We start from the raw sequence: 15,492 nt of genomic DNA, 5'->3' as shown, positions 1-15,492 counted from the left end.
TCCTCATTTCCAATGGCCCATAAATGGCACTTTCTGCTCTAAAATCTTTGGCACTGGAGCGGTAATCTAATAAAACCCCTCATGGATTGTAAACTGACATTGCCACCCACTGTGCTCTGAAAATGATGACGCCTGTATCAAGAATCCTCATAAGGGGGTTTCATGAAACCTCATTAAGCCATCTCTAGGTAAGGTTCGGTAGAAAAAAAAAAGATATGATTTACTCTGCTGGTTTCAATAAATGTCTTTTTCTACCTCTACTTGTGATGGTGCTTTAAAGAACAATTTAAAATAAGCAGATTCTATTTTTCAAATTGCACACATGAACACTAGATTTGCTTTAGTATTTTTTTTTAAATTATTGTACTGATTAAATTATATTTAGGTAATTTGTCGACTACGGTTGTGGAAGATTTTCACCAAATTTTGATGACTTAATGTATATTATTAGAAATTAAATTAAGAAAATGTTTTTGCATTTTTGTCAATGCTTAAAAGCAAATAAAGCACATGACAGCCCAACTGACCTTTTTCCACTCTTCACAGTTGTAATTTTTGTTTGCCAAACAGGTTTTTTTCTATGGTTTACTATGTTGTTTTGTATTAACTTCAGTAATGATGTACCAAAACCTCCAAAGTTCATGTTTTGTCCAAGTTTTGTATGACTTGGCTGCTGCCTTCTTCCTTGAAATCCAATCTTAAACCACAGAACCTTTATAATGTGCTCTTTAGCAATGAGCTCCTTTACCTCAGAACCAAAAACTCAACTCCTGTCAGCGCAGTGCTGAAGTTGGTTAATCCTGGGCGGTGACATCGATCCTTTGAGCCTTCGCTACATGAACACACTTTGTAAGAGGGATGTCAATAGAACTGCTGTCAGTGTTTACCCTCTTTTAGTATTACTCAGGACTACATATTATCTTCAAATATGTAGAAAGATAAGATAATTTATAAGATATTTTAAAGTCCTACTATTGTATGATATACTATAGTTTGGTATCTAAAGGTAGCACTGCTGGCAAGGCTGTGCCTCTGTCATCTAAAATGGAGATTAACTGTTAAATATTATTAATTAATTATTATTATTAAAGCATTTAGAGACCATCTTAAGCCAAGCCCCATAGTTTAAACTTTTGTATTTGTTCTAAACGATAACAATGGCTACCAGTCAGGAGGTAGTTTTATGTTTCCCCTTTTGCCTAAAATCAAGTACTGTTTCTGCCGAATACCCTCCCTTAAGTAACAAAACAACAAAGAATAGTGGATTAAGATGAATTATTGCATCATTCTAAGAAGATTTTAAAACGTATGGTACTTGGGTGTTTCTGAACTTTCATGCTTAATATCACCAACAAAGGTCATCCTATAAATGATGAATTTAAAGCTGCAAATACAAAGAATGGAATCACCCATTGGTTTTGAAACACCCACGAGTGGTTTCACAACAATGAAACATGAGATTGCTTTGTAGATGTTGGTTAACAGAATTAAATAACCCATTAATCATCATGGTGCAGGCCCTAGCCGAGCATTGGGACTATCCGGCAAGTCTCATCCAATGGATGCCACTTCGTTCTTTTAGCAAGTCACTGCTGCAGACCCATGAGAGGTGAGGGTAGATTTGAAGTGAGTTGGAATCCTACAGCACCGGGGACTCCAGAGTCGGTTTCGGAAGCATTGGCGTTGCTTTGCTCTTCTTTGCCTTGGGAGGACTCTCGGACTCGCTCCTCTGCTTGTGAACTCTGGTAGTTTAAATGAGCCCCAGCGGTTCTCATTACCCTTTCCCTGGGTATGCTAGCACACACAGATGTGCCCACACACATTCATGAAGCACTCAGCGATTCAAGGAAGAGGCACACATGCATGCACGCAGCTGTTGGTTTGGATGTGTGGCAACGACGGACACTAGCGTACGAATTAAAGGCAGCTGTACACTTCCTTATCAACCCTTGGCTTAAGGGGGCTTTTACTGTTTTGATGTGTTTAATGATGCATGGACTGCACCATAGTTCACACACCATATTGAATGGGAGACAGATTTAAAACTGATGTAAGGCCAAACCACTCTCTGTTATTTGTTTTGAACTATCTCATCAAATATTCTCAATGGAATTCATGGCGTCTGAGTCACCTATTGATGATGATTTCAGTGTCTTTTAAATAGATATTGGGCCTCTATTGTACTCATCAGTATGTGTCTGTTTGTAAGAAACTCTATTTTAATTGAATATTGAAAATGTGTTTAAGCCCCCCCCACTGAACTTTACAAAGTAATAAGTCAAAACATGGTAATAATGACAGACTTACTGCATCTTGGAGAGGAAGACTTCAACATTTGAAACATGTGAGTGAGTCAGGAGAGCTGGGTTTCCACATTAGTTGCTCTTTAAAGAAAGGTTAAAATAACCTTAGAAAAGGATTTAACTGCATTGCTAGGACCTTGAAAATACATCAGATGACAATAACATATGGTTTTGTTACATTGTCCGATGATTGCAGGGTCCGATACACAATTGTCAGAGTTAAAATTAGATTCAACATATATGGACCATGTTCTGTCTCTGTTCAAGCACTCCAAAAAAAAGTTGTTATTTTTCTCCAGCTAAAATTTAACATTGACTTAGTCAGAGTTGTGTTGTCTGTAGTTGCATTATATGTGTTGTATATATTTTGTATCTAATTCAAGCTTATTTTTCACTCATGGCTTCTTAAACCAACTGACATATGCTGCCTGATCTTAGTGTTACGCTATAGGGGTACAGGCGATGTGTGCAGAGATAGAGCTGATCAATAGTACGAAAACAAAATACTATACATGTGTCATCTTCTTCTCTCTTCACGCATTTGATTGGCCAACTTTAAAATATATTCTTAAAATGATGTTTCAATGGGAGTTTGCACTGTCTTTTCGGTTTGGTCGTAAAAGTTTTATCTCTAATCAGCAGAAGTAAGAGCGACACTTTGTTTCGCTGCCATGCTGAATCATGTACTCAGCACTTGATTGATGAGGGAATAGAACTTAGAAACAAACATATTTTATGGAGCAGAAAAGTCCGGGTATGAAGCTTGAGTTTGTCACAGTAATATCAGTTTTGACCCCGAGTCAGACAACCAATAGCTGCTTCCCCAAACAGATTACACTCTCTTGTGCCAATTGTAACTGAGATTTTAATAATGTACTGAAAGTAATTAAATGAATCCCAACTGTTATTTGTCAGTTTAACTAACTGCTTATAATAGAGAGAGAGTGTGTGTGTGTGTGTGTGTGAGAGTTTGTGTGTGTGTTTCTATTTGATTGTCAATACAATACACTTGCAGTGCTTATGATGAAATGAACAGCTCAATAGATATTGAGCGAATATTCATCATGACCAGGATTTTTGCCGGAATCATTCCAACATCATGATAATGAGTAACTATTAATTTTATTGTAGATGTCTGCTGCTTTCAAATTGCTACACAATCTTTTCGGCACAAGAATACCAAAGCTCTCAAGAATACCAAAGCTCTGCGATGAATTGAAAAGTAAAGTAATAATTGCGGACGTCACCACGTCACAAACAAAGCTAAGCCTCATGAATGACAAGTTGCAGTTTGTCTGTTTACACGACAGCTTGTGTTGATACGACTCCGATGTGTTTTTTTTCTTATTATTTTTAGAGCCCATTTAGCAAGAGCAATGTTTGTGATCATGACATTTCATACTGCACCGGCTGTTGTGGTAGAGGTCGTTAAAAGACATACATTTACATATTTATTTTTTGGTAAGCGAGCCATTTATTTTTGCTGAGTTTAAAAATAAACATGATTTTTGAAGCCCTGGAAAGTGACACCTTTGCTGTCTTTTCGATCAAAATGTATACAAATAAAACCTATATGTATTGTTGTCAATTATGTTAAAAATGCTTCTCTTTTTTTGTATATTTTTGACAATACATCCCTTTTCATTATTGTGTAAAGGTTAACAACAAAAGGATTTATTTAAAAATATGCATTTGCTATTATTCTAAGCCTTATTGTAACAGTGCTACACTATCAACCCTTGGCTCGCAGAAACGCCTAAGGCTTAATCACAAGAATCACATTTTGACAATAAGCTTATCAAGACGACACTGATTGCCAAAGTCCCTTCAATCTCGTACGTGCACAGAGGTCCAGAGCTGACAGGGAGCAAAGTAGCCAGCAGTAAAACATTTTCCTCATCTTAGTCATGAGATGTGATTGGATGATGAAGATGCATATTTAATATTAAGAATTTCACAATGTGTAGAAGCCGTTTAATTGTATTTTATCTGATTTGGCTCAGCAAGAAGCACAACAATATTGAATAGTTGGTGCTATTATTTGAAATATTTTTGGTCTGATTTACTAAACAATAATCGGAAAACTTTGAATTTAAAGAATTTCGAAAACAAAATATTGTCAATATAATTCATCTACTCTTGACTCTACAGTAAAAGAGCAATTCCTCATATACAGTGCATGTGTACCTTATTTAAAATGGAAAGCCACTTAAATAACCATGGCAATTATAATACTGTAGAGACGTTTCTTACTGGGTCAAAAAGACTGCAGTCGGAGCCAAAAACAAGATGTTACCAAACCCCAGAATGTTTTATGAAACAATTCTGCCCTGTCAGTTGATATCGATGGAGTATGGTCTGAATACTTTTGACCATGTGAAATTTCAGTTTTTGTTTTTTAATAAATTTGCCAAAATTTCTACATTTCTGTTTTTTTTATGTCAAGATGGGTTGCTGAGTGTACATTAATGAGGATCATTTTTTTTTTTAAATAATTTTAGCGAATGGCTGCAATGAAACAAAGAGTGAAAAATCGAGAGGGGTCTGATTACTTTCCGTACCCACTGTAGACTTCATAGATGCCAAGATGAGATGGAGACCACAGACCAAGATTACAACACAAGGTTCAAGTAAAAAAAAAAAAAAGCTGCCTAAAGAAGGCGACGGGAAGGTCGTAATGATTTTCTTTCGACTATTAAATACGAGTCTGGTAAGTAAGCCCTAACTGAGCAGATGCATTAATAAGGCTTATCCTAAAAAGATTATAATTTGAAAAAAAAATTAAGTGGAATAAGATTGGAAATAAATCCCTACAGGTAATTCCATACCTGGTGTTACAGTAATGACGTTAAAGTTGCTGAGTGTGAAGCTCCCCATCAGAAGATCTCAATTATCTACTGTATGAGAACCGTGATCTACAACATCCAAGGACTTAAAATTTAAATTAAATTGTGGATTTAGGGTGGGAAGATATGTCCCTAATTGAAGACACGGAGAAATATGTCCCTTCCAAATAATTGTATCCCATATCTGTGGCAAATTGCGACTTTTGAAGGTGAAGCTCCCAAAACGGTGCTTAAGCAGCACCAGCGGGTCCTTGTCATCCTCGAGAGCTAGTAAAATGTGTAAAAAAAAAAGTTAAATTAAAGTGAAATTGATACTGATTTGAATTTTAAATGTTTAAATAAATACACTTTATCAGAGTTATGTTTTTCCATTATTATTCTGTTGCATTTTATTTTTAATTGTTATGGACTTTGAGTAACGTTCTTTCAGCATAATCTTTTGTGTGGGTGAGACAATGTGCACGAGGGGCTACGCCAGGAGATGTTTAGTGAGAGTGCTATGAATCACTGTTATGACTATATTAATTAAAAACATGTTGAATGTCCGTCTTTTAGATTACATTTCATCATGGATAATTAGTCTATGAAGTAAATGAAGCACCCACATGAGGAACCTCAATCCCTGTTGCTTCTCAGTCTGGTTATTAATATTTATGTCGAGTACGAGTACTATTGTGGTATATACCTGTATATGTACTCTTGCCAAATAAGAATACAATCGGAGTATATTCCCCTCAACCTTTTATAGAGCATTTTAGGCTGTTAGAAAACAAAAGGTAAGTCCATAAAAGATATAGGTCTGACATTATTACGTCATTACTTTTGCTTGACACAATTTTGTTCAGTTAGTTATAGTGAAAAGAGCTTATTACTGTGATAATATTATATATCACTACTGACCAGTGGGTAGACTATAGCAGTGAATTACAATTACAAGTGAATCTGACATGGCAACCTGTTAAGCAGTTCAAGACAAAAATTAATAATTGTTAAAAACTTGTTTTTCTGAGCCTTATTTGTCCTGATTTTTAAATATTTTTACTTGACTATTAACTAGTTTAGAAGTTTACTAAAAACACACATAGAAAAGAAACACATGGTGGTCATTTTGTATGCACATAAACTTCAAGTTGGGCTGTAATCCCCCAATTTCATCTGATTTGGCAACTAAAATATTAAAGGGATTTAGTGAAAAATCTCCTAGAGGGAATATTTATCTTAGTTTAGCACTCATATTTTGATATTATCTTTTCTTCAACAGTTAAAAAAACCCAAAAATATAAGGACTGTATTTCAATACCATAGGAAAATCAAATCTTTTACCTGTTAAATACTTATCGTTTTGTTTTTTTTCCCCCTGAAGAACAAAGGTAGACTATTCCTCGTATCGATTTATTAAGTGAAATGTACTCTTTAGTCTTAGCATTTACTTAATGCTGCAATGCTATAGACTTCTTTTGATTAGTCTTGTGGCCCAAATGCTCTCAGCTTTTTATCCAAGTGCTCGTTCAGCGAAGCGCACTTTCTCTCTTCGGGCGAAATTACCTGGAACATTTTGCTGCAGGGTTGGTGAGGCTAGGAGCAAGCTGAAAGAGGTGATCAGGCCATAGCAGTCCTTGGAGAAGTAAATAGAAAACACTGTTAAAAACAATGGTGCTTACTCTGGCCAAAAAGAGTAGCATTCACAAACATGTTCTTTCAATGGAATTTGAATTAATTAAACTATGTTTATTTTATAATTTGGATCAAATTAAGGGACCCTTATTAGGTTTACTCACAGGTCTTACAGGGAACAAAAGTTAAATTTAGTTAAGCAGCAGGTCTTACTTCATTTGGCATTTTACTTTTTATAAATTGTCATACCATAAAGATGAATTTGAAGCTTTCCTTTTCAGTGAACAATGTTTTGGGGACAATTTAAAACTGAAGCCAATTTGACAAAAAAAAAAGCAAGTCAGCGACTATAACACAGCTGTCTCTTACCACTGTAGAGCCAAGCATTCTGCTTCACTCCTACTTGCCTCCCTGTCAAACACATGACTGGCATCTGACACTGATTTATGGTTTTAGTCTTGTCCTCAAGACTCTACAAGCCCTCAGTCACCTCATTCCCTTGTGCAGTGCAAGAAAATCAGTTCAGCAGTTGATTATTCTTTATTCCTCTGTAATTACAAAGAAGAAAAATTGATATCTCAAGACTATGAGCATGTCATCTGTGTCAGATGAAATATGGTCTTAATAATCTGAATCAGAACACGCTTTTTTGCTATGTGGTAATAAAAAAAGCTGTTTTTTTCTGTAGTGATGGCAGTGAAATATAAAATATAAAATTAAAATTAAATGTTATATATTTATATATAATAAAATAATACAATAAAAGTAACTTTAGATCATGACTAATAATTGCTAAGTCTGTTGGTAAGACTTAAACTCAAGACCCAGGAGCCGAGATGGCGATATGTTAGAAGTCCGATTTCACTTAGTGACAACAGGGTGTAACAGGGTGAAGGAGAGTAACCAACAAGCAACCAAGATTGTCGATTCAAATCGAAATGTGAAGTTATACTAGCAAAAGTAAGCAACGAGCTGACGCTGGTCTATGGTAAGCCCAGCGTTTAAGAAGGGTGAAAATGATTGCCTGATTTCTTCTCTCCGTCTCAAGGCGAACCAACATTTGCCAACGACAAAACGTTAAATAGAAAATGTAATATGTAAGTCATCATTGTGTAATTTTTCTGCCAAACACTGTAACTTACTCATTAGGTAGCTTTGGTGAAGCTTCGTGAAGTAGTGTCCTATTTTAGTGCTCAGTAATTGGCGTCCTCCTCACAAGTAACGTGAGTTTAAATATGTATTGAGTTCTGTTCATAAGGCTTCATCAGCCCAACACTAGTGCTGCCCTACCAGGCATACCTCCACACTACATGCAAAACCTTTTCTGTATCTCGTTTAATTTAATTGCCACTTTTACCTTTAAAGTTTCTCTATTAGTATTGAGAAGCGCCAGTGTTTTTTGTACAGGGATTTCAGCATAAAATGGACTGTGCATTTGATCAGGCCAATGCTGTGTAATCTTATTTACTCTCCTCTTAATGAAGCGCTGTGGTCGTCCTTACATTGATTGGCCTTTCATTTTGGCAGTGCTTAAATCCAAGTCCGTCACATTCTTCTAAATCCCAATCTCCTTGTTACAGAACCGAGACAAAAGAAGTCCAGTTCAATAGGCTTCAGTTCAAAACACTGGATGAGAGAAAAGGAAAGAAGAGAAAACGGCCAATTTAAAAATGAAAGTCAAATAAAGCAAAACCAATTTGACTCCAGAGATGTGCAATTGTGTGTGTTGCTGTAGGTGTGAAACAAAAGCCATCCTGTGTGGCTGAAAAATGACCCAAACATCCCCATCGTGAGACAAATATATTTTCTTTTCCCAACAAACCGTATTCTCTTACTGCGTGAGGGACCCGGCGTGAGAGAAAGTCATGAACACCAGAGAGATGGAGTGAGTCTGTCTGTCCAATAGCTTTTAAAAAGTCCATTATGTTTTGCTTCTATCAGTTTGGGCTCTCCCAGATGGACCCTGAAATAAATGGACAGCACCAGAGAGCTATAAGCTGAGAATTGATATGGCTTAGGAACGTGTGTGTGTGTTTGTGCACGCGTGCTTGTGTGTTAGCCACTGTTCTTGCTGAGAATCACATATATGAAGCTCAGAGAAAGGCTGGACGCGCTGATCCTCTAACATTCCCAAGCTAACAAACATGTATTATCTTTTCACCATATACATTCTGTAACTACACATATGCATACAATTCCCCAAGTAGGTCGAAATCCTGGATCAGTCTGACAAAAGGGCCTACGGTTTTTACTGACTGCTACAATCCTCTTCCTCAGAATTCTGCTTTGTCCAGGCTAAAGACGGCTTTACTAAATGAGTTTTTTTTCCCATGTACCTCCTGTTGCAGTGAAACGCCACCACATAGAGAACCTGGAGTTCTATCTTATGTTGCGCCGATGAAGCTTCATGAAACATTTTTTTTTTTAAATGAATCGGATTATAGCAGAACAAGTTTGAATAAAGCCCTTAATGTCGACGCTCAATTTGCAATCTTTTCATCCTGTCAATGTGACGTGAACACAAACTCTAGCAGACCATTAACAATACAATTCTGTACTGATCCATTACAGCCTGTATTCATTTGAAATCACTTGTTACAATTTTTGAAGGCATTTATTTGAAAAGCAATGACTGTCTTCTTCCATCACAGCGAGGGTACGTCATGATTTCTTTGAGCCTTTTAAAGGGCGGACATGACCTAGTTTTCCCTCTAAATTTGTTCATGGATGTTACAGTCTTGCAGCAGTTTACACTGTCGCAATCTCAGCAAGAATATTCCGAGTTCAAACTCCCATAGCAAGCTGAAAACTTTCTTTGCGGGTGTGCATGTTTTCTTTCTAGTCTGGAGTTCCCCAATCCTTATTTTAAATGGATTTGGGGCCTTTTCACTGTAACATTTGTGCCGCAGTGTTCCTTCCAAGGATCAACAGAATGCATTGAAAAAAAAAGCAATAAACAATGAAATAAAAGAAAAAGTTGATCCTTACTTAGGAAGACGCTTCACTTGTTTCAATCTAAATCCTACCTACCAAGAAAAAGAAAGGAAGAAATACAGATAAAGCAATAGCAGTAGCAAGCTCAATCAGAGTCATTTTATGTGATACAACATCCATTTGCTGTCCTTCATTGGCCCAAGCGTCTCCAAAGTACTGGCTGGAATAATTTCCGCACATACTTTGGGTCTAATATGGTCTGCCTTGTTCTCACTGCAGTAGCCAGTGTTTGCTCTCCCGCTATTATAGTGCAATTTGTTTTTTCGTTGCTCAGATGATAAGAAAAAACTGAAAAATTGATAAAAACCACTGGCTTAAATGTTTATCCACATACATGGATATGTTGGTACTGCAGGTAAACATAGTTACAAATTGAGTACCATAAGACAGGCCTAGAAGGGTGTCTTTGTTGTGATAACCTTGGTTGTAATCATTATTCCTTTGGATGACCAAACAAATCATCAATAAAACAGCATCTCTTTTAGCCCTTAAAATGTAGATGTCACTTTACCAGGCTCTCCATTAAAGGTCCCTCAAAGTATTGTACTTATAATGGCATGACAGAGCTACACATTTAAAAATATATACAGTATATGTCTACTATATTTACATAAAACGAAAAGTTCCTGGCCAGGAAATGATTCTGACTCATATACGTGCTGAATCCCTGAGAACCCTGAGTGAGTAGGTGTGACTGTGGAAAGAAATATGACTCACTGACCAAGTTTGATTTCCTTAACAGAGAGATACATCACGCTACAGCACAGCCATACTTGGCCTATACCAAAAATAGTTTGCTTGATCTGACACATCTGCCATAGTAAGGTATTTACTTTTTATATATATAGTAAGCACACAAAAAACAAAATATTTATTCCTTGTTTTATTCTCATCGTTCTCTTTGTTTCCTTGTTCCTATATATGTATCCTTATTGTCATAGCTTAGTAGCGTGTGGAATTTTCACAGACAAAAATACATTTGTATTTTTAACTAAATATATATATATACAGACCGTAAATAATAATTGCTAAGTCTGTTGGTAAGGAATTTCAACTCACTATGTTCGATGTCCGACTTCACAAGAGGATCCAGCAGGTTAAAAGAGAGTAACCAACAATCAACCAAAATTGTAGATTAAAATTGAAATGTCAAGTTATACTAGCAAATGTAAGTAACGAGCTTACGCTGGTCTATGGTAAGCCCAGCGTTTAAGAAGGGTGGGAATTATTGCCTGATTTCTACCAGCTCTCAATCCCAAGGCAAACCACCATTTGCCAACAACAAAACGTGTAATAGAAAATGTAATATTTAAAGATTGTAAAGATCAGGATACAATAAGTCATCATTGTGTCATTTTTCTGCCCAACACTGTAACTTACTGAAATGCAGAGAACAAGAGAACTTTATCAAGCAAATGCATTAGCCAAAATCTTTTATAGTATTGTTTTTTATCAAAAGAGAATGTATTCCACATTTTTTCATTACCGGTCCTTTGGCCCTCTCTCAACGAAACTCAATTTCCTTTTGTAACTTTCACAGTAGTCGCCATTATTGTCATGCAAGCACATTTCCGTTTTATTCCGAATCACAGAATGATACCCAGACACACGGTCAATAAAACTGATTTTTCTTTCGCTGATTTATTTTTTCTTTTGGTCTGCTGAGAGAAGCAAATATAACAAGGGAAGAGTTGATAGAGTTAGGAGGGAAAGACTGTTGTCTTGAGTTAACAGAAAAGTCCGACGAGCATTGTTTTCTGCAGCCGGCTAAATTAGAAGGCTGGTAACAAAAAAGAAAAAGCCTCTTTGAGCAATTGTGACAAAAAATCCCGGCACACTTCCGAGCCAGTGGAGTGTGAGTCTGCTTTAGAGAGTGAAGTCTGGATGTATTGTCTGTCCGTGTTTGTGTTACGTTCGAGGTCAACTCTTTTAATGGGCTAATGTGAGGAAATTGAAACGTCAGTCACTTTCGGTCTTTGTAATCTACAGTGCACACACAGCACAAGGATGACTGCCCAGGAAGTGTGCCGAGACTCAGTCATGGTTGCTCAACAGATCCCTGTGTGTGCGTACATGTAGCCCACGGGCATTAAAAAGGGTTCTAGTGGAAAATATCTTCCGAATTTAATATCTATTGTTATTTGGCATCAGACATTATCACAGCCTCTTTTGCCTTAATCAAGCTTAGAAACCATTCGCCCAGAAGTAGTCACAATCTTTTCTAGTTAATCAGGCTTTTTCTTAATTTATTTGTATTTCATTTTCATCACAACTTTCTCTCACTCAATATTTTCCTTTTGTGGAATTCCCTTAATCTGAGAAAAAGGAAAAGCTTTGAGGTGGATTCAAGGCTTTGAAGGACAAAATAAGGAAATAAATTCAATTTTAAAAGTGAGCTTATTTTCCACAAAAATGTCCAAGTCATTATTTCTGAAATATCTATGAGAAAAATTACTTCTTTGAAGAGGACCTTGAGTTTGTATATTGAATGATAGATCTTGAATAGAATATTCTGATTCTCTAAAGAGTCCTGCTAGGCATGAACATTTTTTATACAGTCCTTTTGTAGTGATGTTGATCTTTTTAATGCAAGAGAACCAAACTCAAGGATTAGTAAGGAAGTGGTTGTTTTCAAAGCCTATAAATCCTACACATATTTTGGTAAAGATGTACTATCAGTGAAAAAAATCACTTAAAGTAAATATTATTCTACAAAATAATTAAATCAGTCTTTACTGGTAGATTCTATTGCTAAAGTACCAGGCATCAATTTTATAATTTAAATTTGTCTCACGTTCAGTTTATGTGTTTTAGATCCTTATGACGATGATCTGAAGGTGAAGACGCAAAGACCGCGATCAGCTGACCAGCCAGGTGTTTTTCAGGCTCAAACAGGTACGTAGTCTTTGCTGATCTTCATGCAGTGGAGAACTCTATTTGATCAATGTGCGAATATAATCCAGCAAACATACTCTTTTCTCAAAGTTTGTCAAATGGTGATGCAAGAAAATATTGCAAAATCCCAATTACACTTTGGTCAACATGGATAAGATCAGGAGTGTTCTCTCTAAAACTTTAATAGATGTTTAAATAGAAATAAAAAATTATCAATATAAAAAATTGATAATAACCGTCTTGTGTGATTCATGTCTTACTATTTATTTTCCGTTTTTCTACTCTAATAATCATATTTAATTAATCTTATTTGGTCTAAGAGCATATCCTTTGCATGTTGATGTCACTTCAGATCATATATTATATATATACATGTGTTGACTTTGGCCTTACAATTTCCCAAAGAAGCTGAATGGATATAAATAATCCCTATTTATTATGAATTAAATTTGGTATGAATCTATCTGAAATCTGACTTCAATTTTCATGTGGGGTGCCGGGCCCCTCTTTGTACTCCTATTACAATTGGCGCAAGGAGCTGAAATTCTGGAAATCTCTAATGTATGATTTGTAGAACATACATTGGAGATTTCCAGAATTTCTGCAGGTTTCAATTTCAACAAAATTGGAGAAATGTTTTCATTTTTCCAGTTTTCTGATTCTATTTGTTCACCTTGGAATTACCAAAATGAGCATATATATGGAAGGAAATCTGTCTATTTTTCTAATTTAATGGTTCAATCATAATTGGACGTACCTTACCATAGATTTTGATTTGTGTATATATGAAATTTTATTTACTTATCCAGCCCATCGTGAAAAACAACAAAATCCTATCCCATGTGAATTGAATCCTTTAAAATGTATTACTATTTTATTATTTGGCCACGGTTTGTCATTTTCCTCAGACATCCACGAAATCTCATGATATACAATCAACAATGCAATTACCAAAAGACTTGAACATGTGATTTAAAGACTCTCGTTTCCTGCTTCTAGTGGTCACTCCTTTAACCATCGATTCCGATCCATCACTTCCAATCCCATCTCACGTTGACATGCAAAAACCAATCCTGTGAGTGCTAGAGGTTGTCACCCAGCAAGAAATCTGTGCATGAGAGCACAGTCCCACTTTGCAATGATGATAAAAGCTTAAAAAGCGACTGAAAATGACAAGTTATTGTCGCTTGCGAGTCGTGGTTGGATTCAGGGCAGCTTTGCCCACTCGAGTGTTAGCATTTGCGTACGTCAACGAGTGAACTTTTTCTATTTTTGATTTTACATAATTAATGGAGTTTAAAAGGAGCTGATAATTTATTCATGAAATCATACATAAAATAAACAATGAAAGTCTCATTAATAAATGCAGTGGACGATGAGTTTAAATGCCTGACATTACCTTAGCTGCACCAACGACACTAAACCCTCAACTTCATGCGCATTATTAACCTTACATAGGCCCAGACCTTTGCACATAATGCAGGGAGAGAGATTTCCAGAGGTATGGGATACCCGTTCGCTCTGGTCTTGCCTCTCTTTTCTCCCCCACCGTGCCTCTTCCCATTCCTCCAGGCGTTTGTGATGAGCTTAAGCCCTGACTCAGAGCATGTTAATGAAGATGTAATGCGATTAACAGACATGCAATTAATTTGATTTCCTTATTCGCCATGTGATGATGCCTTCAAAGGACAAGAAGCTCATAAACAATTCAGAGGGTTGGAGAATGGTGGGATGCTTTATTGTGGACTCCTATAACGCTGGTGGTGCAAAGAATCATCTATAGATCGTATACATTTTTAGATGATGGCCTGACTAGAGAATATTTAAAATGCAGATCTGAACTGGAATATGTATTTATATTGAATTATGTTTATTTTATTAATATCATATTCATTAGCAAGGCTCATGGATATAAGAAGTCAAACACATCATGTAAGTTCATATGAAATATGTATTTAAACAATATCCAACGGAAGAAAAAAGTAAATTATACAAATTGCTCAAGGGATAGCATGAGATTTGACTTCGATGCTAATTACTTGGTAAGAGAAAGAAATAGATTGCCAGAGGAAACTCCACGAAGATGGTTAGCATAATGATGAAGAGGGGTAAAGAAGATGAAACATCTATGAGACGTATACCCAGATAAAGAAATAATCCAATTATAAGTGTTAAAATGTGGTGATCCACTCAAGACTAAAATGAGGGTTTTAAAAAAAGCTTTGCGACTAAACATTAGTGATGTGCTGAAGCTTCATGAAACACTATCTTCATTTTTTTTAGAACCCACTAGATGGCACTGTCTGCTCTATAAATAAATAAATCTATTGCAAACCACCCATTATTTTTAAAGAGAGGACGCCATCCACTGATCTCTGAAAATAAGGCGATGCTTCATGAAGCTTCATCGGCACAATAAGAACTGTCCATCCCTCTATGATGTTTGACTCAATAAATATTGATTTCCTTCTTATATGGCTAAAGCTGTGCCCCTAAATCCTTGCTTTTGTATCCTTAGAAGTGAGTTTCCAGATGCTACCTACTTAAGGACTTGTTCTATGGGATAGCTTCCTTGATGTAGTCTCCTAAAAGCTAAAATTTTCTGCCCTTTTTTTTTTGTTGTTGTTGATCAGGTGACCCAGCAGCAGAAGAGTGGTCACAGTGGAGCGTTTGTTCCCTCACATGCGGGCAAGGCTGGCAAGTGAGAACACGATCATGTGTTTCTTCCCCCTATGGGACACTGTGCAGTGGTGCCCTGCGAGAATCACGTATGTGCAACAACACAGCTTCATGTCCAGGAGAGCCAGGGATCATTAGTTCAGGTACGTCATTAGTTGTAT

At 36.4% G+C, this 15,492-nt stretch overlaps 1 protein-coding gene across 1 annotated transcript in view; it reads left to right on the top strand.

Moving 5' to 3' along the window:
• Window positions 1-15,492, top strand: part of adgrb2 (adhesion G protein-coupled receptor B2) — a 194,837-nt gene that overhangs the window by 77,726 nt on the left and 101,619 nt on the right. Inside the window, exons 3-4 of the mRNA XM_087787570.1 lie at window positions 12,572-12,652; window positions 15,286-15,474. Of these exons, the coding sequence (XP_087643696.1) occupies window positions 12,572-12,652; window positions 15,286-15,474 (270 nt within the window). The remainder of the gene's footprint in view (window positions 1-12,571; window positions 12,653-15,285; window positions 15,475-15,492) is intronic.

This window comes from Callionymus lyra, chromosome 3, assembly GCF_982586985.1.
Source record: "Callionymus lyra chromosome 3, fCalLyr1.hap1.1, whole genome shotgun sequence".
NCBI lineage: Eukaryota > Metazoa > Chordata > Actinopteri > Syngnathiformes > Callionymidae > Callionymus > Callionymus lyra.
This window is presented reverse-complemented; position numbering and strand designations above follow the sequence as displayed.